This window comes from Pogona vitticeps, chromosome 3 (assembly GCF_051106095.1).
Source record: "Pogona vitticeps strain Pit_001003342236 chromosome 3, PviZW2.1, whole genome shotgun sequence".
Taxonomy (NCBI): Eukaryota; Metazoa; Chordata; class Lepidosauria; order Squamata; family Agamidae; genus Pogona; species Pogona vitticeps.
This window is the reverse complement of record NC_135785.1, coordinates 86,796,056-86,820,103: the sequence shown is the minus strand read 5'-3', so window position 1 is coordinate 86,820,103 and position 24,048 is coordinate 86,796,056. Positions and strand designations below refer to the sequence as shown.

The 24,048-nt window shown below is 39.8% G+C and overlaps 1 protein-coding gene across 2 annotated transcripts in view; it reads right to left on the bottom strand.

The window, feature by feature from the left end:
• Positions 1-1,079: 1,079 nt before the first annotated feature.
• PRKG1 (protein kinase cGMP-dependent 1) overlaps positions 1,080-24,048 on the bottom strand; it is an 833,788-nt gene continuing 810,819 nt past the window's right edge. For both annotated transcript variants that reach the window (XM_072995266.2, XM_072995265.2), the window contains exons 14-18: positions 23,152-23,315; positions 19,522-19,644; positions 18,688-18,750; positions 15,304-15,370; positions 1,080-8,003 (exon numbers count right to left, since the gene is read on the bottom strand). In XM_072995266.2, coding sequence (XP_072851367.1) covers positions 7,905-8,003; positions 15,304-15,370; positions 18,688-18,750; positions 19,522-19,644; positions 23,152-23,315 — 516 coding nt within the window. In that variant the 3' untranslated portion in view covers positions 1,080-7,904. The remainder of the gene's footprint in view (positions 8,004-15,303; positions 15,371-18,687; positions 18,751-19,521; positions 19,645-23,151; positions 23,316-24,048) is intronic.

The window sequence follows — 24,048 nt, the reverse complement described above, 5'->3', positions numbered from 1 at the left end:
CCGACCTCTTAGATGGTCAAACAAGGCTGGGAGGGAGGAGATGTGTCCCTTTGTCCTCCATCCTTGTTCGCACCTCTGCAGAGGCACAGAACATGGGGTCACAGTACTTGAGCGCCTCTTCCCTTGTCTCCCCTTCATCTGGCGTGGTTGACGATGACCCTGAGCCCTGCAATTCCTGACCTCTTATTCCCATAGTCACATACTCCTCAAATTGTCCACCTGTGGCAGCACGTCCCTGCTGGATAGGAAACCAGAAGACTCATTCTCTATGGGGCTTCCCTATGCTTCTGGGGCAAGGCCAGATGGCCTGCTAGGTGCACTCAAGGTGACGCCTTCACAAATAGTATAACCATGTCATTTTTACTTTCTTCCATATTTGAATTTTTGATGATCTTTTTCTCCTCACCATATCTCTGAAGAAATAGGCAGATTTAGGTAAGTCTGCATATATAGAAAAAGGAACCAAAAAACATTTACACCCACCTAGCCCTGACCGGTTTAGGGCCTTGATACTTGGTGGAACACTTACTCCCACCTAGTTCTACCCGTATCACTCATGCGGGTCAGGAGATGACGCCGAGGGAGGCCCAGAAGAAAAAACCCAGAAACCAGGTCTTCTCAGTGGTGGCTCCTCGCCTCTGGAACAGTCTGCCTCCAGAGATTCGCGCAGCTCCCTTGCTGGGTATTTTTAAAAACCAACTAAAAATGTGGCCTTCCCCCCAGTTAATTCCTGACTTCCTTCCCTTCTTTCTCTATTATGATTTATTTTGTTTGCTCTCTATCTTGTAGAATTCTCTAATTGTGTAAAAATTCCTTATATTTTTCTTGTATTTTGTGTTGTAAGCCACCGCCTAGAGTGGTTGCAATGGCCAGATAGGCGGGGTATAAATGGAATAAATAAATAAATAAATAGATTTACAGATGGATAACTGCCTCTAAACCAAGAGACAAAACTGACCTTTTGGCATACAACTACTCTCTCTGTATGTGTGTGATGGGGAACAAAATAAAGGGATACTGGGATTCCCATTTCAATGATAATGATCCAGAAGCCAGAAATGTGACATAAAGCAGCAACATTCAAAAGTAATTTTTTAATTTCAACTCTATAAAGTATACAACAGGCACTCGGCAATTACAGCTGCAGGGAAAATACAGAGCAAAACAAAAGCAGTTAATTTTATGATAAAAAGGTTTTTTTTCTTCAGTCTACATCAAAAGAGTGCAACTGGTCAATGACCATTTGATGAAAGTGTACCTTGGACAAATAAAATTAAATTCTTCTCTTTTATGTAGAATCTTCAGTAAGAAGAAAGCCAAAGGAAAAAAAGAGCCAGTAATATTATAAAGGAAACCACCAGTGTAAAAACAGCATATGTTGAAATATGTACGCTAGTAGGCAACTTTAAACTGAGTTCCCTTTGCTATTAAAGTCTGAAACATCAGTGTCTCAGTACTGTGGAGTGGACTGTTTGCAGAGGAAAAGGACTAAGAACACATTTTCAGTGTTTTGCTTTCCAGATATACTACTGAGAGTTTGTCTCAGAAACAGTTTGCATATACAAGAATGAATAGAGTTGGATCCAGATTTAGTTATACTTTCAGTAGATCCACTGAATTAATGGGACTTACATCTAAGTTCCACTTAGTTCAGTGGGTCTACTGTAAGAGTAAGTAAATCCACATCCCACCCATAGAAAGCACTGGTCCTGTTTTGTTCAGTGGTGCAACAAGAATCACCCCTTTTGCAGTCATTGGTTTCATAATGAGAAGAATATTGTTTGTGTTTGATGTCAGTCGTACAGTCAATATGCAAATCCTTGGTCTGTCTGGAACATTTTTGCAATGGAATCTATTATAAAATGTGTTATGTTAGAACTTTTACTGCACTACAGTTTTAAAATTTGCACAGCTTAGCAAAACAGGAATACCTGTATACAGACTGATAGTATGTCATATATTAATTTGACCTGCACATACATTTATACATTTCACAGAAATGACGCTGTATCTCATTAACAGATACACAGCTCTGGTACATTTATAACAGAAATAAGAGAACGACTTCATCATTTCTGTAATTCATCAATATTATATAATAAAGGCTTATAAACTGTTAGCCGAAAGAACTGTAAAACGCAGCAAGCTAAGAAAGGACAACATTTTGAGGTGTGTTTGTCTTTGTCATGCAGCATAACACCAAATTTTGTATTTTTTTAATAGGATGCCGTGAATTTAAGGCACTTGCAACAATGCCAAATAACCAGATGATGTCCTAAACTATGGGACAGATGGACAACGGTACAGTTGACATAAGTTTCAGTAATACTGACAAATATGACATTAATTCAAGTCTACGTTGATCTAAAAACATTACCGTACAAATAAGAAAATGAATGAATAATGCAGTGAAGTTCTAAATAAAAAGCTATATGTATACCACAAAATATCAACACGAAAAAATATCTATTTACATAAATATTTGCTTGTGGTCCTATTATTAAATAAGAGTTTTCTGTGGATAATGCAGCACTGTAATAAGCTACAGCTCAACTGTACCTTTAGAACCCAGTTGTAGCAAAGGTGTCCTAAATATGACAGCAATTTATTTTTATGCAAGTTCACCATCATCCCATATATTAAAGGACAGCTGAGGTCCCAATCCCAAAAACATTAGGGCGTCTACTCTACCAAAATGAATGGGTCTTACTCATGAGCGAGGTTCTCTAAGGACTGCAGCTTTAAATAATAGGTTGTCCACATACTTCTTTCTCTAGGAAGATTCTGCGAAAAGCAGACATGGTAGCTTTACTTCTCCCAGCTATAATGTGAAGCTCATTATACCTGGATTAGATTTCTTTCTGTGCTTGCCAGTGGCAACTGGTGAGTGTGGTGGGGTTAAGGACATTTACAACACTGCAACCTTAATTCACGTGTTCAATGTTAGTTCACATTACAGCTGGGGATAAAAAACTAAACCATAGGATCCCACTTCTGGACTGAGCAGAAAAAGTAAGAGGTGGATCAGTTGGAAGAAATCGTACATATGAATGTGTCAGTGATTTTATATATATTTGTATATGTGTGTGTGCGTGTGTGTGTAAAAATAAAATATATTACTTATAAATGCAGGTTTTACTAATATACATATGCTAGTTTAAGTTATTTAAAATACATTTGTTAAAGAAGATGCAGGCGAGTCATTATGAGAAAATAAATTTGTATTAAGTGCACACCACACTGTTATTCAGTGCGGCTCAAGGACAAACAGGAGGGATCAAGCATTATAATTCATACCAAGCTTACTCTAAAACTTTCCTTGCATAAATATTTTTTAATTAGTCTGTATGATCATTCTTTTTGGGGAGGGAATTGGGATGGCCCCATTATCTTCAGAACTGCTTTAGTGTACAGACAGCATGTGGTTTTGTATATAACCAGGAATGGACAACCGCAATGAACATGTTTTGCAATTTAGTTCACTCATAGGATACAAATCACTTGTCTTAGGTGAGATGCAGAAAGTGCTTTGTGGAAGAGATTTCAACTGTAATACAGAAAGGTGAGTTCTGATCATGATTGTTTCAGCCCTGATATCATCTGCCTCTATCAGATAGCACATAAATGTTTAGATTGTACATTTAGAATGATGTATTAAATTTGTTGTACACAACTAATTCAGAAACATAGCAAATGCTGTGTCACACATAATTAACAAGCAGCAGAAGTGATCAAGAAGTGGTGCAGCGCTTCTTGTTTCTTATTGATACAAAATTTAAAAGCTGTGAAACTAATTTTTAGGGACCTGAACTAACAGAGGTTGTGTATCCTAGAAAACAGCAAATGCATTTACTTATTGGACAAACTATTGCATTTTATTCAAGCTGTGGGTAACACCACAAATGTGAGGAACTGTCAGACCAAACTGAAACAGGATAGCTCTGAAATGGAGTACATATTGTATATGCTTCCCTGCACCTTTAAGCAAAGTAAGAATGATGAACAAATTTAGGGTAAAAGAGAAAGAAAGGGTTTAGTATGTGAAATCAAAGTAAATTTTCTTGTTATTTTTACACAGAGGACCCCAAGCCTTAAATATTTTAAGTTAGTATCCTGTTCAGTATTTACATGTACGAGGAGCTCCAGCTGTGGAAGTTGTTATAACAACCAGATGAGTTTCTGATTCCTTGCTACCAGCCACTCAGCCAGCATTTCATCAGCTCACAACAGCTGCTTCTGTAGCTGGAGAGACATGTCCATAAATATTGAACAGGATTCTGGGCACTGAATCCTTTATTCTTGTTTAACTTTTTACTAGACGTAATTTTTTAAAGATACTTTAAAAATGCTAATGTTTATTAAGCAAATATTCATTTAAGCTTATTTAGCTTGACCAGAATCCAGAAATTAAAATAAAACCATTTGTCCTGCACCCCCATCCTGGCCTACAAAAGCTTCATAGCTCCTGCTTATTTCAGCATTGGCCCAAACAATGCTAAACAGCTCATGAGAATCTGTGTGAGAGAAGTTGTGTGTCTGTGTGCTCATGTGTGTTTGCAAGTCAATACTTGGAAATGCTAAAGCACACTCTAAGTAGTGCTACAATGCTTGCTTTATAGCTGGATCCCAATAGCACTACAGACATCAAAACCTGACTCTACACACTGGAGGCCAAGAGCTAATCCTGGGCTGTTTCGTTGTGTGTGGTCATCTACACCAGTGGTTCTTAACCTTTGTTACTCTGATGTTTTTGAACTGCAACTCCCAGAAACCCCAGCCAGCACAGTTGGTGGTGAAGGCTTCTGCAAATTGCAGTCCAAAACTCCTGAGTAACCCAAGGTTAAGAACCAGTGATCTACACTGCTGGTTGGCATTTCATCATAATTTCATTTGGCCAATAGCATCACCGGTAATTATAATAACACAATTGTCTTGATACTTTTTTATCAGGAGTAAAGGGGGGCCAAAACATGCTCTAAACCAGGACTGAACAGACTGTGGCTCTTTAAGTCTTGTTGGCCCGTAGCTCCCTTACTATGGGCCATGATGCTTAGGGTTGATGGAAATGGTCACCCAAGAAGATCTGGAAGGCCACAGGTTCTCCATCCCTGTTCTTATATATACCAGTGTCAAATTTTAATGACTTCACTACCAAATGGATGTAAGTGCAAGGAAAGCCATGATCTGTCTTCTTCTCCAGAAAATTTACATTTCCTTTCCTAACATGCTACGACAGAAGCCTATTTGTATGGGGCAGGCAATGGAAAATATTGATTTGGGAACAACAACAACAACAAAACAAAAACAAAACACACACACACAAACAAAAAACAAAAAGTCAATTTAAAAAAGTAGCTAACTAGACTGAGGGTATATATAGTTTCTTGGAATAAACTCCAGTGAACATAGGGTTAATTCTGCTTAAGTATGATTAGGACTGTTGTGTAATGTTGTGAAACCAACATAAGTCAATCATGACTTACTTCCCACTGATTTCAAACCTCCCTTATAACCCAGTTGTATACATCAGTGGTCCCCAACCTTGGATCTCCAGATGTTATTAGACTAACTACCCAGAAGTCTTCAGCACTAGAAGCAGATTTCTGGGAGTTGTCGACAAGAACATCTGAGGACCCAAGGTTGGGAACTACAGGTACAAATGACTATCTCGCATTAAACCACATTGGGTTTTATGGGACTTATTCTCAGGTAAGTATTAGAGGATTGTCACCTATGTGCAACTATGGGTGTGATCTGGCAGCAATATAGAATTGGGGATGACCATCCTGAAAAAGATCCCTTTGCTAGCAGTGATCTCCCTTGAAACGACTTTTCCATGCATATAGGAATCTCTTCAGCCCAGCTCCAAAAAAGAGGAGATCTGGATCTGGACCGGGCACAGAGCAGTGTTGGGCTACTTCATGATTTCTTGTATATCCTCTGATTGCCAGAAAGCAGCTTGGGCTGGACTGTGCCGCAAATCGTCCAAAACACAAGTTATATCTCTATCTAATCACACCCTAACTCTGGATTCCACCCATTAAAAGCTCAGATACTGGAAGAGGCCAAACAAATAGCAAGGAAGCAGAAGCCAGGAGAACTTTGAATTCAATAGGTCTAAATTGTAAAGGGGAAAACTAGGGATGAAACTTGCTTTTGTTGGGTTCAAAAGAATGAGAAGGTTGTGACTTTTTAGTAATCATGTTTTTGAACATAATGAGAATGATGAAGGACTAGACAGATGGGATCACTGTCAGTGGCATTGAATATTATGTGACAACATATTGGAAGCATGGGTTGTTTGGTATTTTTGTTGAGCTAATAAAAAGATTTAATATATACAATATGGTTATTTTTTATAGTTTGTGTAAGGTGGAACTATATTGGAAATGGGCAGTTGATGGTAGGTATGGAACCCTTCACTGAGATTGCTGCCATTGCTTCACATTTTTATGATCTATTATTGTCAAAGTAGTGCAAACAGTATGTTGGAAGACACATGCCTAATGGGTATGGTTTACCAACAGTGGACCATTGTTTTCAATAGGGTATATTTAAGCATGTGCTTAATTTTCCCTTTGCAATGAACTGGGATTTTGAAGGGCTAAGTCTCACTTACATTGCACCCCTTATTTTAAGTTGATTGACACTTTTACAGAGAGAGTTGATATACTTAATTTTTGAAAGAAATTTATAGTCAGATAACAATGTTATGAAGAGGGTCTGTAAAAAAGAAGAAAAACAAAATGGCAGCAATGCTGTGAAGGAGTGTGTGTTTGTGTGTGTGTGTGTGTGAGAGAGAGAGAGAGAGAGAGAGAGAGGAGGTGTGCATTTGGATTTTAGTTGACAATATCTCTTGCTACATTTTTTCCTGAAAAATGACATTGGATGTATGATTATGTTGCAGATGAAAAATGTACATAGCACCTATATAATATGCAGTGAATCTTGCATGTTCCCTCATTGGGCTTTGAAAGATAAATATTATTTTTAAACTCAGTGTTAATGCCTATTAGACCAGTTGGCTGCTGTCATTTCCTATCTAGGACCTTTTTGACAAACATATTTTTTCTTTACATATCATTAATATATATGTGTAAAATGAATAGTTTTACAAATAACTTTCTACATGCTCTTATGTAGCTGTACCAACAAAATTAAATGTTAGATAAATCTTGTTCTCAGGTACATGTGAGAACTGGCCGACCCAGACTTGCTTTAACAGTTCAACAGAAACTGTAGCAGTTGTGCTTTTGTTTTCAGTTGAAGGGGTAAAAGCACATCAGAATTTTTTTTTAAAAAAAATGGAAGAAGGTAACATTCATTCTTGTCATGAATACGGCCTAAAAAGAAAGACAACATGTAGCATTGCTTTGACATGAGCTCCTTGATCTAGCTCTATGGTCCTCCTTGGTTTAATATGTTGGCCTACTTTAAAAGGCTCAATACGCTCATTTTGCAGTTGGGGAGTACCCCAGTTTCCATACTGTAGCCTCTACTGGGTAGAATAAGCTACAGTACTTAACACTCTAGAATAGAATTAGCAGTAAAGAAAATGGTCTTGCTGTTAGAACGATGTGCATCGTATTCTACCAACTTTCAAATTACAACGGGAGCATAGCAAGTTCATTACAGTGATAGAAAACACATTTAATTACCGATGAAAAAGGCTTTGCTTCAGGACCACCATGTCAACTGCTATGTTAAGTTCAAACAGAAAACATGTGAAGAGCACTATTATCATCTAAGCAAGAAGTCCTAATGCCACTGTAGTTACTGTAGCAGCATCAATCAAGGCATCATGGTGACCCCGAGCACTAATCCTTCCCAATTCCTTCAGGTCTGCTGGCAGCCATGTCTTAGGAAGCTGTCTTCAGCAAGGCAGAAGCAGGTAGAGAAATACATTAAAAGTCTATATCCCATCCTGAGTTGTCATCAGGTGGTGGTTCATCATTGTCCTCAGGGAAGCTATCAAAATTGCTTGTATCTGTTGGCGATGCAACCTGCCCAATAAAGAAAATTAAAACTGTTGGTACCATTTGCTGATGATGATTCACATGTAAGGTGCTGTATATAGGACCTTTAGACAGTTTCAAAACTATGGCTTCATTTTGCCACATATATCCAGACAGTTGTGAGTTTATTCTTTGCAGTCAGACATAAAAACAAAAGTATTAATATGGATAACATTTAACATATTACAACTTTATGTAGCTTTGTGAGCCTTTCTTCTTGATTTCTGTGATTTCATGGGTTTTTCCTCATATTTTCAGATTTGATGAAATAATGTACATTTCCTAATGGGTGTTGATGATCCTCTGACTAGAACATGCTTTCCTATGGCAGGAACATGAATCAAGATTGTCTGTGAGATACAGCAGCTTATCATGATAGTTAACAGCTTAGAAACACCAGCAATGTAGAAAGGATGAGCGAAATAGTGGGCTCATCAAGATACAGAACACGTTTTCCTCGTATGTAGTGGAAGGTGTAAGTAAGCACTAAAATTCAATGAAAGGGATAATAAATGAACATTCTCATTACATCTTGGAAATGAACCAAGTGCTGTGTTCATTTAATTGCGTAAAAATAGCCAGAACTAGTTTTATATATAATAGTGCTTGCAAAACTATTGAAGATGTATCAAGAACTATGAGAATATAACTAATCAGAAAAAATTGATATGGTTGGAAATAGTTGAGCTAGAAATTGGAAATGTGTGCCCTTTCAGATGTTACTGGATTGCAGCTCCTAATAGGTTGGGCAATAAGAGTCAGTGCTGGAATGATGGGAGTTGCAAACAACAACATCTTGGAGTCCCACAAATTCTCCATGAGCTGCCAGGAGTACAGAGAAAAATGCAAAGTATATATTCTGTTTAGACAGATGGAAGTCACTGATACAAAATAGTTAAAAAAAATCAATGGTGTATAACTGATCAACAGAGTCAGTGAAAACATGGAATCCCTACCTGCTGGTACTGCCGGTGAAGTATCTGTGTAATGAGTAAATGTGTAAATATATGTTTAATTTGTTTGACTGATTATAAAAGTACATTTCAAAAACAAAATGAGAAGAGAAACGTTGGACAAAATCCTGTTGCACTAAATTATGCCAGCATAAAATGGACAAGGCACCAGAAAACAATTAATATAAACTAAATAAAAGCTTCATTCCTCTTTTTTCAGTTTCTGAGGCTCCCTAGGGCTCTTGAGGAAGCCTTTGAGAGTCTCTGGAGAGGACGGTTAGAGAATCCTTTAATAGCCAACTGTAACTGTCAGATAGCTGCTGGCAAGATCAGGACTGCCAGTGGTGATATGGCACCATGTTTTTTTTTTAATTATTAAAGGCTTCCTCCCATTCCAGGTTTCCCAAAGGCTTCCCCAGGGAAAAAGGAAGCCATAGAAAGTCTGGGAGCCTGGAACGGGGGAGGGAATAGGAAACTTTTAATTAGTTACATTAAGTATTTCCAGCACTGGATCCAGTTTATCCCAGCACTACTTTACTCCAACAAGATTTTGCCCATTGTTAATTTTTTATAAGATAGAGGGGAAAGAGGAAGCTATGTGTTGGTTAAAGGCAAAACATCTTAGACTGTGGGGTGAATACTATCTTCTGGGGACAGGCTGATGCACAAGTGCTTGTCTGCCTTGACATAAGGTCTGCATATTTGTAAACAAAGCAAACAATGCAATGACATTATAAGTTTACAGTTCTCTCTTAATCCAAAGGAAGCTAAACCAAGCAGTGCTGCCCCTGGAACTTCTCACTCTCTGTGGAAGATGAGAGAGTGTTAACAGGTAAGACCCAACGAAAGAAGGGAACCTACTCTTCTAAGAAAACAACTGCATGAACAGCTATTATTTCCAGGATGTGCAATGGCTAGACTTACAACTGGGGTATCCAGTGTGGTGTAGTGAATACAGTGACAGACTAGGACCCGGGAGACCCAGATTCAAATCCCTACTCAGCCATGGAAACTCAATGGGGAGCAGAACTGAAAAAAAAAACACTCCTTACATATCTCACTTACCTTGAAAGTCCTATTAGGGTCACTGTAAGTCAGTTCTGACTTGATGGCACAGCAACAAAACACATGGAAGAACTACTGGTAATTTGAGAATATTTAAATACACTGCCTTACCAAAGGAAATCTGAAAAAACCCATGTACTGTGGGGAGGGGAAATGAATCCTATTACAAGCATCCTCGTGTACACACACACAGACACACACAGACACACACATACTTGCAGGATCCATCCTGGTGTGGGAGCTGTGTCCAGCAATAACTGGACTACTGGTGCTGATTAGAGATGGGGACAATGGACAAATCAAATTTGTTTTGATCCATTGTTCATCAAGGTTAACAGATCAACGAATACGAATATATGAATATTCTTCAACAAATCAATTGGTTTGCACTTTAAATGGCTATAACATTGGCCCCTGATGATTTAGAGACACCAAATTTGCAGGGAAGCTTCCTCAGACACCTTTGTACAATTCCTGAAAGTTTGGTGGACATAGGATCACGGAACCCCAAGTTATATAGTCACAAAGAAGACCCCCCCAGGAAAGCTCCCCCCAGTTACTTAAAGAATCCACAATCACAATGGAGCTTCCTATGTCTTTTCCCAACATGCCTGCCAACTTTGGTGAAGATTGGATATTGGAACTCCAAGTTGTTCACCCACAAATTGGGTCCCTCCAGGAGAGTTTACCACACGGCACAGAAGCTGTGCCCACGGCATTGAGGTAGTTATATTTAGCTCCAGCAGAATGACAGGTCCCTTTGGCAGAGGCATGCATGAGGTATGGAGTTTGTCTTCAGCTCAGCACAACATTACATTTGCCAGTGAAGTAGAGTTTGCCCTCAGGATGATGGGAGGAAAGGAGGTATTTGGCAGCACAGCAGGCTTTTTGGCTCCGTTGGGCACTGAGGCACATGGCAGCAGGAAAACAGGCTCTTTTGGCCCCATCAGGCACTGAAGGAAAAGGCAGCAGGAAAGCAGGCTTATTTGGCCGCATTGGGCACTGAGGTAGTTGGCAGCAATAAAGTAGCGTGTCCTGCCCCATCAGGTCACGAGGCTTTTGGAGCCTGATCAGGACTGCAAACTGAAGCTGTGTGATGGGGTGATGCCTGGACAGGCTTGAGTGGGGCTCAGCCTGGCCCTTTTGGCACGGGGATGCCTGGACAGGCCTGGATGGGGATTAGCAAAAGGTGACCATAGAGGTGTGTTGTTTGTTTCTGAAAACAAAAGGAGGCAAGCAACACTTATTAGCAGGTGAATTGCTCCACCTCATTGGGAAGGTACTACTAATGGTGTTGGCGTTCTGTGCCTAGTCATGCTCACCACATGAGGAAGTTGGCAGCAGCAATGTAGACTGTGTTGCCAACAAAGTGTTGGCAAAGCGTTGCCAACTGTGTGTTACCAACAAAGATAGCCCTCAGAGGTTTTGGAGGGCTTGGAAAGGCTGGCTGTCTTGGCATGGGTTGAAAAATGAGATTAGGTCTGCAATCTGAAGCTGCGCAATGGGGCAAGGGGTGACGCTTGGACAGGCTTGGATGGGGCAGAGCCTGGATGTGCTGCTACTACAGCGGTTAATCCACGGGGCCACTGGTGAGCTGTGCTAATTCGTTTGGGTAGTTTGTGCATGGGACCGAAAGCAGAGTGTGTTGCCCCATCGGGTGCTGCGGTAGTTGGCTCCAAAGTAGGCAGGAAAGCATGTCTTAATAGGCATTGGGCACTGAGGCAATTGACAGAAAAGTAAACTTTGCCCATTGGGCAAGAAAGTAGTGGCAGAAATCTTCAACATCAATACTGTAGAGGGTCAGAGTGTGTGTGTGTAATTTTATTTTTAGAGTGATGGTGGTGTAATTCTTTTACTAAAATGTGACCTGCCTGCCTCAGTATAATGTAATTAGGAAAAATCTCCCCCGACCTACTGTGGCAGAGAAGCCAAAAAAGTCCAAAAAGAAAAGTACTGCCAGCTAAGTCTCAGTCTCACAGACACACACACAGACACACACACACACAGACACAGACACACACACACACACACACACACACACACACACACACACACACACACACACACACACATACACATGTTTTAGAGGAAAAAGAAATGATGGATCCACCCACCCACCAAATTCCACCCCACCCACTGTGCCTGAGAGACACAAGCCTCCCTAAAATGAACTTTTGAAAACTGAATAATCCTCCCACCTAGACATGCACACATACACACAACCAATTTGGGGAAAGGAAAAAATGATTCTCCTAAAATAAACTTTTGAAAACTGAATATAAAGGAAAAGAGATTCCACAGTCACATGACGACAGTCCCCCCAGACAAAACACACACACACACACACACACACACACACACACTCTCTCTCTCTCTCTCTCTCTCTCTCTCTCTCTCTCTCTTCCAGGGGAAAAAGGTTTGATTGATTTAAATTTGAAATAAAATTAAGCCCTTCCAAAGAAGTAGCCTAAGCTACCTGAAATCCCTCCCCAAAGTCTCAGTAAAGTTGATGATGATTTGTATTCTTGAAGGAATTCCAACCACCATCCATGACAAAAAAAAGAGGCAAAATCAAAACACTGGTAGACCGTGCAACTTGGAACTGTGAAGCTCAATTTCTCAGCACCAAACTCAACCATCTGAATTGGGTCCTACAGGCGAATGGCTATTCCAAGAATGAAATCAAAAGAGCCATCAAACCAGGAAACAACACAGAAAACTCCTGACGATCTTTTTTCTCTATATCTCTTTTCGATCTCTATCTTTGTTCAGGTGTAACGTTTTTTAAAATTATATTGTTGCTTTTTATTGTAAGCCGCCTAGAGTGGTCTAATATGATCAGATAGGCGGGATAGAAATGAAATAAATAAATAAATAAATAAACGCCAAACTGAAGAGGAAAAACAACCACCCACAAATAAAGTATTTCTGCCATACATCAAAGGGGTCACGGACCGCATGGGGAAACTTTTGAAAAAACACAACCTACAAACAGTATTCAGACCCACCACAAAAATACAGCAAATGTTATGGTCAGCAAAGGACAAAAGAGACCCCCTCACCACTGCAGGAGTATACCGGATACCTTGCAGTTGTGGCCAGGTATATATTGGAACCACAAAACGCTGCATTCACACCAGAATCAAAGAACATGAGAGACACTGCAGACTAAAACAACCAGAAAAATTGGCAGTAGTTGAACATGCCCTGAAACAAACTGAATAGGAAATTCTACTTCAAAATACTGAAGTACTAGACAACACCAGCAATCATTATGTTCAACTGCACAGGGAAGCCATTGAAATCCATAAACATCAACAGAACTTCAAAAAAAAAGAAGGCCTAAAACTAAATAAGGCCTAGCTCCCAATACTGAAAAATACAGCATGCAAAAGTTCAACAAACTCTACCCAGCCACAAGGACCAGGGATCATTGCACAACAAAGACCAGCTAAAGACACCCATCAACCACAGTGACAGATAATCTCTCCCCCCTTATCACAACAATACATCCACAACAAAAACATGTTGCTCATGCTCTCTCCAAAAAAGGACAAAAGCTGTTCCCAAAGCTATAAATACTCATCTATCCAACAAACAGCAACAGAGCATGGACAGAGTTCCTACTCCAATCCTCTGAAGATGCCGGCCACAGAGACTGGCAAAATGTCAGGATGAACAACCTTCAGAACATGGCCAAAGAGCCCGAAAAACCCACAGCAACCATTGATGATGATTGATGATGAAAAAGAAAAATATAAGTCTCTGCTTTGCTACCGCAAAAGCGAAACCATAAGAGCACCAGTAAGCCAGCAAGCAGCAACTGTTCTCATGCCAGAGAGCATGAACAGAAGTGGGGAATGGATGGACGGGAAAAGCTTATATGAAGCGTCTGTAAAAGTAGATACACCTTTCTGCAGCGCTATTGGCTGCCGGACATGCCAATCCAGGATCTCTGTCCTGATTGGCCAGAGCTTCGAATTGGCGGCAGCAAGCTCAGAGAGGTCCCCAAAAGGGGTAATGAATATAGATGAATAAGAACGGATCAACGAATAAAACCTAGGAAATATCTGTCAAGCCATATTCGTCCTGATTTAAAATTTTACAAATATTGATCGACGAATATATGACGAATCAGCTATATTCGTCAGAAAAACTGATCCGTTTTTATATTTGTCCCCATCTCTAGTGCTGATCATCTGATATGTGTGTGGGCAGAATTAAAGACATCTTGAGTACATACAATGTGGGTTACCAGTCCTCTGATTCTGAGGATGAGTCACCAATAAAACGCAACATTGGGAAGCATTGACAATGTTACAATGAAAGAAGTTACCCTTTCCAGGAATACACATAAATGGTTTACCAATCTCTTCTTCTGGGAGTGCCCTAGAACTGTGCAGCTTGCCCAAGGCCACTCAGGCTGGCTTTTCTCTTGGAGGCACAGTGGGGAATTGAACTCCTTACCTCTGGCTCTACAGCCAGATACCTAAACTACTGAACTATCCAGCTAGCTACCACAAATAAGAGGGAAGGTAAAGGTTCCCCTTGACATTTTTTAGTCCAGTCATGTCTGACTCTAGGGGGCGGCGCTCATCCCGCTTTTCAAGCTGTAGAGCCAGCGCCTGTCCGAAGACAGTTTCCGTTGTCACGTGGCCAGCGTGACTAGGGAACACCGTTTTACCTTCCCACCGAGAAGGTACCTATTTATCTACTCGCATTTACATGCTTTCGAACTGCTAGGTTGGCAAGGAGCTGGGACAAAGCAACGGGAGCTCAGTCCATTGCATGCAGTTTGTGAGTATGAAATAAGTTTGATACGCTAAACAAAGTAATTTGTCTGGAAGTTATAGCAGAGCCCTGGGCATTGGTGTAAGATTGTAGAAGACTGGCAAGTTGCTTGACATGCTGATAAAGACTATGTTGGAGATGTAATAAAGACTATGTTGGGGAGACAACAGGAAGGAGAGAAAGAAGGAAGGCAAAAAGTGAATTGGCAAAGGGAAAAGAACAGGTGCCAAACTATAAAAAGGAACTGGAATCGACCTCTGCATGTCTATGTTCTAAGGTATGAATATGGGCTTCAACACTGGTGGGAGCTCTACACATGAGTAATCACTGCTTATCCTAAAAAACAAAGGTAGAAGGAGCCTCCTTTCATGGGAGCTCCATAAGCACACATGGAAGTTTAGATCTAACAAATATCTCCAGCATTTTCTTCATTCACTGTTTGAATTACTGACACAAAATGGAATAAAAGCTGTACTTACACTTGGTATTATAGGAGGTGTCAGCGTACCTTTTCTTAAACCTTCCCAGTTAAAGCCTTCAAACCACCTAAAGAGAAAATTAGACAAGGGTATAATAGGGCTCAGGGACCATTGTAGCAGGATCAAACAAGCTAATAAATGAATAACATTTAAAATCCTGAACATGCTGATATGTACTCGTTACTGGGTTTCTGGTTGGTTCTGTATCTTTTATTGGCATTTTTAGCTCAGTGGCATCAATATGAATAGTTTATTGTTCTAACTTTTCACTTTGTGTTCTACCTTCGGAGGCTTTGCCTTGAAAGGCAGGGCAGAAATATTAAATTCAATTATCGTTTGTTTATTACTGTTTTGTACGTAACATTTAGGTTTGAACATTACAGAAGGATCTGTATATACTGTACACAGTTTTACCGAACGGACTCAAACAAGGAGGAAAAGTAAAGAAGAAAGAAGAAATGGCTAGGATGGGATAAAGGAGATGAAACTAGTATCAAAATTGCAGTAGTCCACAGAAGGCTAAGCTTTGAAAAAGAAGCACATTCCAAGGAAAGAAAATGAGCAGTTGGACTGCTACAGCAGAGAGAGAGAGGCATGGAAGAAAATAGCAACAGCAAATAGTTATACGGGGAATCAGACATTTTAGAAAGTTTCTTTTCCTTGGTAGTGGGATTTTAAATTGAGTCTCTCTGCGGCTTGCAGAGATTATTGGGTTAGGTCACACAACTACAGATTTCTTTTCTCGACCTGCATTCCTGATCTTTTCAAGATACAAACAGATACAAGATATATGCATGGCAACCAACGGTTCAGTTCTCATAATTATTGCTATACGTGGCTTCCAACACGCCTACCTTGGGCATCTGTATTTCCATTTCCACTTTCTAAACAATGATCCCCAAAGTCAAACAAGAACTGTTATGATAATAGATTCAGTAGGTCTCTAGCACAGGCTCTGAATCTCAGCTGAGGCACACATCTGTGATACAATCTTACCCTTTAAGGTTTTCCAGCAGCAAGGTAAATGTGTACTGAGTTTTGCAACAACAGATTGACTGCTTTTTTTTTGTCTGAGATCATGAGTGTTTGTCAAATGGAGGCATAACCACTCCAAACATTACACTGGCCTCCCATTGCAGAGCAGGGATGGACTACCCATATATTTATTGGGCTTCATGTACCTTGCCTGTATACATAGGTAAAGGTAAAGGTTCCCCTTGACATTTTTAGTCCAGTTGTGTCCGACTCTAGGGGGGGTGGGTGCTCATCCTGTTTTTCAAGCCATAGTGCCAGCGCTTGTTCGAAGACAGTTTCTGTTGTCACATGGCCAGCGTGACTAGGAAATAACGTTTTACCTTCCCACCAAGGTGGTACCTATTTATCTACTCGCATTTATATGCTTTCGAACTGCTAGGTTGGTGAGAAGCTGGGACAAAGCGATGGGAACTCAATTCATTGGGTGGATTCGATCTTACGACTGCTGGTCTTCTGACCTTGCAGCACATGCTTCTGCGGTTTAGCCCACAGCGCCACCACATCCCTGCCTGTATACATACGTGAAGCCGAATGGATATTAAGTACAGTATTTACAAGTAATACACCTCACCTATTTTTCATTTCACTAGGCTAGTCACCCTTATTATTGTCAGGTTACCCCGACACAAAATTCACGGCTACTGGAGGCCACCAGAGGGGAATAGAATGTCAAATTGTTGGTTTCTGATGTAAGTGCCTTCTGATAAAGAGGGGCCTCCCTGTGGGATACCTGGCCTCTTTTTGCGTGGTGGGTGAGGACCTGACAGTGTTTGTGTGAGGCCATAAAATGATTTCTCCCTGCTGGAGAAGGGAAAGGGTATGCCCATCCATCAGTGACAAGTTGTTACTGCAAGACAAATGCTAATGAAGAAAGGAAACCTCCTGGGCTAGAGATACCCAGAAAAAGTGCCAAAGGAACTGAGAAAAACAAAACAAATGGCAATGCAGATGGAATTAACACTAGGGGAAGATAAATAATAAGATAGATGGTAAAAATCAAAATATTTCTTTTCTTTTCTTTTTCTCTAAGCAGTGCTTTCTAGATGCTCTCATTGTAGAAAATGAACAGAACAGAAGAACCCCATGTTTCCCAAAACAGATGCTGTACAGATATGTTAGGGTTGCACAGAAACACCAAAGAAGAATATGACATTTTCACAGAATTTAATCTAAATTTTTGAGTGTATTATACACTTAGACAGAAGGAGATGCAGGGTTCCTTTACTAAGTAAGAGAATAATGCTAAATTAATAGTGATGAATGTTTTCTTTAAGCATATGTGGACAAAGATACACTACCAGCAAGATAAAATCTGATTTTATCATAAGCAAAACCATATTGTCTCTCAGTTGCAATACATAATGTGGATAAAGGACCGCTCCTGCATGGGTGGTCTTAAAAGATTAAAAAAACAACAACACTAAAGGTGGCTTGTGACAGGAGGTGCCTCACCACTCCAAAATTTGAGATGAGGTGCACTTCATCCTAGTCCATGAGCCACCACTGAAAACAACTTTGTTAACTAACCTTGCACACACTCATTTTAAGATAGTTGAAACACTATCCAGAGTGAAACTAGTCAAAATGTCCAACCCATACAGTATTTGGAAGCTGATAGCATGTGTGTCTTTTAGTAAGGGTATTTCTTCAGAGGTCCATACCTGAACAATTAGTCTTGCAAAGGAAACCTGTGTTTACTTCCTGATGAGCAATCACAAAACTAATTTAAAAATTGTGAGGTGAGGGACATTTGTGCAATGAGAAATACAGGCCTTTTACCATTTACGGAAGCTCCATTTCTAAATGCAATCTGTGCATTTCACTAGGTTTGGTCCCTAATATCATACTGTTACAGGAGTTGTGGGTGCAGAGATGAAATCCACTGAATTCTTCGCAGGAACCTCCCAGGGGACTCTCAGGCCCTTTTCCCAGAGAGAGAGGAAAAACTACAACATAATATAGTAGTCTATAAATACTAAAATCAAAAGCTTAGGACTCCAGGTGGGCAAATCCTCCCCACCCTCCAGCACTTACATCGATGGTGCCCTCAGTGTGAATAGAATTTTAGAAAGGAATACGTCTTTGGCTTGAAACAAACATTTGCACTTGTACAAAAATGGTTCCTGCCTATCAAGAAGCACACACAGAGCAAAGTAGTTTTAAGCCCCTTACTGAGGAAACACATTGCTCACTGATTGCTCTTACTTTTGTCATCTTTCTTTTCCTCAGCTGCATTTTACATTGTAGGATCGCTGGGGCAAGATCTTGTTGTTTCTCACATCATCTATAAAATGCACTGATGGCACTAGAGAAATGGCAAAAAATATCTCACGTTTGAGGTGTACTTACTTGTGCTTTTGAATATCCTTGACTCCATTTTTCAAGTTACCTAATCTTTCCGATGGGTTGTCCCTGTTTAAAAGCAAACAAATCAGAAATCATATTTTATGTCCTTCCTTTACTAATATATTTACTTTTAAAGGACATATCCTGCCATTCTTCTCACAAACAATTTACAGTGGCTACAAGTCAGAATAAAAAAAACTTGGAATGGGGGAAAGCATTATCTGTAAAACACAAGAGAAAATTTGTTCAAGACAGTGTCAACAATATTTTACAGTATAATATTAAAAAGATATACCATATAGAACAAAATGTGATAGATGATAGCAGTGTGGACAGGAAGGCTGGAACTGCCAAAAAAGTAAATTTGACTGGTGTGGTGTTTTTGCCAGAAGCTGAACTAGTGAACCTTTAAGTGTATTATTTAACTACCATAAGAACTTCATAGAAAATTGCTATAGAGAAATAGCAGTCAATTTGTTTACTGTGGTTAACATTACAATAGTTTGCTGTTGGAAAAAAATATTGCCCATTCATTGTTAGACTCCCCCCACCCTGCCTTGAATCTGGGATACTGTTTACGGAAAAATTGGTTGTCTTTGTAGCTTTTTGGAACAACATCTTTAAATATAGTGTATATACCCCTTTTCTGTCTTCCCATTAATTTGACAAATAACAATGGTTAGTTGAACAGAATGTTACTGAATTACTCAGGAATCATGTAAAATATGTTGGCAATAAATACCTAAGAATAAAAAGAACAACAGAGCCCATCAAAACACCAAGAAGTATTATTATATTCCCTTTTTGACAAAGCTACTGAGGTATTTAAGTGTTTACCTGCATAGTTTTTTAATTAGGTTAGCAGCATTTTTGGCAATCTTCTTTGGAAATTCAATCATGTCAATCCCCCTTAGTATGATGTTGTATGTTTTCATGGGGTCTGGGCCTGAGAATGGTGGACTGGAAAATGGAATTAAAAACAAAAAGCGAAGTTAAAAATTGTTTCAAAATAGCATCACTTAAAATAGGGTAGTGGTATGAGTAAATACTCTTTCACAACAAATTCCTTCACAATCTCAGCAAAATTGTGCTATATTTTGAGTTTTACAATTCCTTCCCCAATTATATGATTAATATTTTCATTGGCTCTGGGCAACTGGACTCTGTGACTAATACTACTCCCATTTTAAACACGGCCAATCAGTGGTCTTATGAGTCCATTTAGGCACAGCTGAGCAATCATGGACTTCTTCATTACATCGCAGATTGCACAGTAATAGAAATGGCACTGGTGAGATTTCTCTTATTTGCCATGAAAACAATCGCAATGCAATTGTTTTTACAATTGTAGAGTGGCAAAGCAATCCTATCTGTCATCACAGAAGATGCCAATATCTGAGATTCCAGGGAATCTGAAACCTGGCAGGGCAGAAAAATGGAAGCAGAGCATTTCTGTTTCCCCCTACCTCCTTTGGTTCTCTGCAAATATCCTCCCACTGAAATGAGTGGAACAGAATTGCTTCAGATCCAGTGCAGATCAGCAGCCAGTTCAAGGGCTGCTGATGACATGGGACATGTACCCATGTCCAGAGACCAGGGTACAGCCAATGGTACACTGCAGAGCCAATACTACAATGTGAGCATAACACCTATGGTCAGTGTGAGCACTCTACTGGTAGAGCCCTGCATGATTTCCACCTTGTCATTGCACAATCAGAGATAGCCCAGTTGAAATGGAGGTGATGAATGCCTCACTGCACAAGGTCAGAAACAAATGTAACTGCTCACACAACATAACATTGGACAACCAAAACAAGCAAGATTCTGCCCCATAAGGGTTTCAGTCTCTGCACAAAAATGGATTATACCAGACTGTAACTAGACTGATGGATAGGATGGCTTGTAACACCCTCTCATCTGAAATACTGTCTTTCACAGCCATGTTTCCTGTATGTTTCAAGTGCTAGCACACAATTGTTCACAACGAGGAGTGTTGATAGAAACTGCTGCCTACTGAAAACATTTAATACATGCAGATTATCGAATGCACCTCTCGTGTTAATTCTGTTTAATGGATCACGTTCCTATCTATTTCTCTTTGCCACATGGAGTGAGTGGGATTAATGGGGAGGTCACAAGGCCTGTTGTACTATCTGAAGTCTTTATAGGATCTCTCCCAGTAATTGGCATACCTGTGTTTCCTGGGAGAAGAAATTTCCTGGATTTTTAAAATACTGTGGTGGAGGAACCCTCACAGGCCCTGACCTTGCACTTTGATCTCAAGAGCGCAAAGAATGTCTGAATTGACTGACATTCTAAAACAAGGCAGGGAATCTGTCACTTTCCATAACTTACCAGTTTCCAACTTGCATAAGCCTGAGCTAATGTGACCACTTGCTGGAGAATTTAGGAGTTTTAATCAACATATAGAGGGCCAAAGCCTTCCCACTTGCAGTGTAAAAAATCCAACCTAATCAAGGATGAATTGGGGTGATAATATCTCTCGAAGATGATTTATAAGCTGTAGCTTGATAGTGCAAAATAGGGCTATCATGGTCTTTATTTAAACAATGTATTTAAATTTATATTGGATGAATTAAATGACAACTCACACAACAATGACAAATTTTGTCCTCATCGTGTATTTCTGTCAAAACATAGTCATCAAGGTTAAAGTTCACAAACACTTGAATGTTCACTGGCCAAATTCCATAGAATTTTGAATATACTGGGGAAAGTTCAAAATATCTGGAATAATTTGCTTCTGCAGCACTTCTTAATCTATAAGTGCTTTATAGGAATTAATCATTTTGTGATGGAGGTTGTCAGCAATCCCACTTTATCCTGGCAAACTGAGGCTGAGGAGGGAAATGAAATGGATTCTTGACACATAAGTGATTTGAACCCAGGACTGTTAAACTTAAATTCCTTGAGATAGTCCATGTTTAACTTTAAAATTCTGTGGCTGGATTCCTTAGAATTAAATCAACTCGGACATGCTTATATTATTACTCTTTCAAATATTTTGCAAAGGGGTCACACAACTTCTTCAGATGAGCTAGATCAGGGGTCTCAAACATGCGGCCCGGGGGCCATTTGTGGCCCCCCAGATGATAGTTTGTGGCCCTCGCCTTGCCTGCCCCCCCAAAGCGCCCACATATCCTCTGCTGTCAAGAGTAAAAAACAAAAGCCTTGCCTCACTCGCCGGCTCTCTCCCAAGACAGCACCTCTTGCACCCTCCATCCAGAATTGCAGCCTGCCAGCCAGCCCACCTGTCTCTCGGCTAAGGAAACTCCTGGGCGGCTTCCTCAGGCTCTTGCTCCGCTTGGCGGAAAATCTGATGCAGCCCAGCCTCACCCAGACCCTGTCTCTAGCGCCCCCCAGGTAAATTGAGTTTAAAACCCCTGAGCTAGATCGAGATACTTGTACAACTAGAGAGATATTTTTCTTAGCCATTTAAAATTTAAACATTTAAAGTGATAATTTTTGGAATAATGTTAGGGCTGAATTGACACTATGATCTTTGACCAATCTGATAGAAGTCTTCATGCCTTCAGAAGTGAGGGATTTCTTAATAGTACTACTTTAGTTCTGGAATACTTTTGTGGGAAGTTGACTTCGCATTGGCTTTTAGTGAAGTCTTTCTTATTTGCCCATAGTTTTCTTTCAGGTTAGCATTTTGTCCTGTGTGATACTACTCAGGTTTTTAAAAAGTTGTTTTTATGCTACTCTACTATTTTCAATCCCCAGTGTGGTCTAGTGGATAGAGTGATGGTCTAGGAGTCTGGAGAACAGGGTTTGAATTCCCACTTGGACATGGAAAAACTCAGTGGGGGAGTGGAACTGGTCAAACCACTCCTTAATTATATCACTTTCTAAGTAAGTCCTATTGAGATCATTATAATTTGGTTCCAAGTTGACAGCACAGAACACACAGCCACTGTTTCTAATACATCTGTATGCTACTTTTATAGTTCATATTTTGTTGGTCTACCCTCAGATCCCCTGAAGAGGAGAATATGAAAACATACAGTGAATGAAGAAAATTCAGGGTCTCCATCTCTTCTAAACTTTGTGTAACTGGCTGCAATGCACTGAGCCTAACAGTTCTGCACATCACCATGAAGTCACAACGTGTGTTGTGGTTTAGCACAGCATATTACTGTACAAAAGTGAGATGCTAGAAACAGAGAGTCACAGGATTTAAATATATCTCCTTGTGTATCCTTGTTCAGCTTTCCCTCTTATGCTGGCTGTTCCAAGTCTTTTATTCATTAGAATGCTGACTGTGAACCAAAATAATAATGAGCAGTCTTAACAGTAAATTTTTAGACTTTTTTATGAGTGTGGTCATCATAGCATTTGCCAGCTCTGAAATCCTGTGCTTCTAATCAAAGTGACAAAGGCAGAAATATTCTCTAATTTGCTGATCTATTTTTATCACTAGCTCCAATTCAATGCCCATACCTGCCAGTCAGAAGCTCATACATTAAGATTCCCAGTGACCAATAGTCTGCTGAAATGTCATGACCTTTATTCAGGATGATCTCTGGGGCTACGTACTCTGGAGTTCCACAAAAAGTCCATGTTTTTTTTCCAAAGCCTATTTTTTTTGCAAAGCCAAAATCAACCTGTGAAAGAAAGTTCACATACCCATCAAGGAAGAGAAAATAAAGAGCAGTTATGCAGACACAAGGGCTTAAGAAGAAGAAGAAGAAGATGTTTAGCTTAGAATAAACCACTTCAGAAGGATAGGTTACATGGGAAAAATCTCAGAATAAGGATGCTGATTGAATGTTGGGTCACCACAGAAAATAAAAGTACAACCCTGAAGGAACATCTTTTCAGTTATAAGATCTGTAAAAACCAAAGTAATTCTCATTGTTCAGGTTGAAAAAAATGAATCAACTGTATAAACGGTCAAGGATTATATATTATTATATATCTAGGAACTAAGCCTGAGGTGTACAAATAATGGGAAACAATGGCTTCTATGCATCCCCCCAATGTTTAGTTTTTCCAAGGTTCCATTGGTAAGGGGCATGCTTGATAGTCACAACTCCAATAAACTTGGTGAATCGGTGTGATTTAGATTTGTGTTAATTCACTATTCTATTTTAGCTGGGACTGCCAACTGGATTTTGGCCTGTTTGTTACCTCTTCGCAATGAATAATATTTACAATAATGTCACAATTAAATAGCTATTAGGGTTTCAGAGACATAATTGAGACGTCAGCACTTATTGTCCTCCCCACATTTCATCATGTTTCTCACATTCCTCACAGTGGATAGGACTGTAATCCACAGAAACACTTGTCTAACTCTCTCTGACCTAGAATTCAAAGGAACAGAATTCAGTGCCA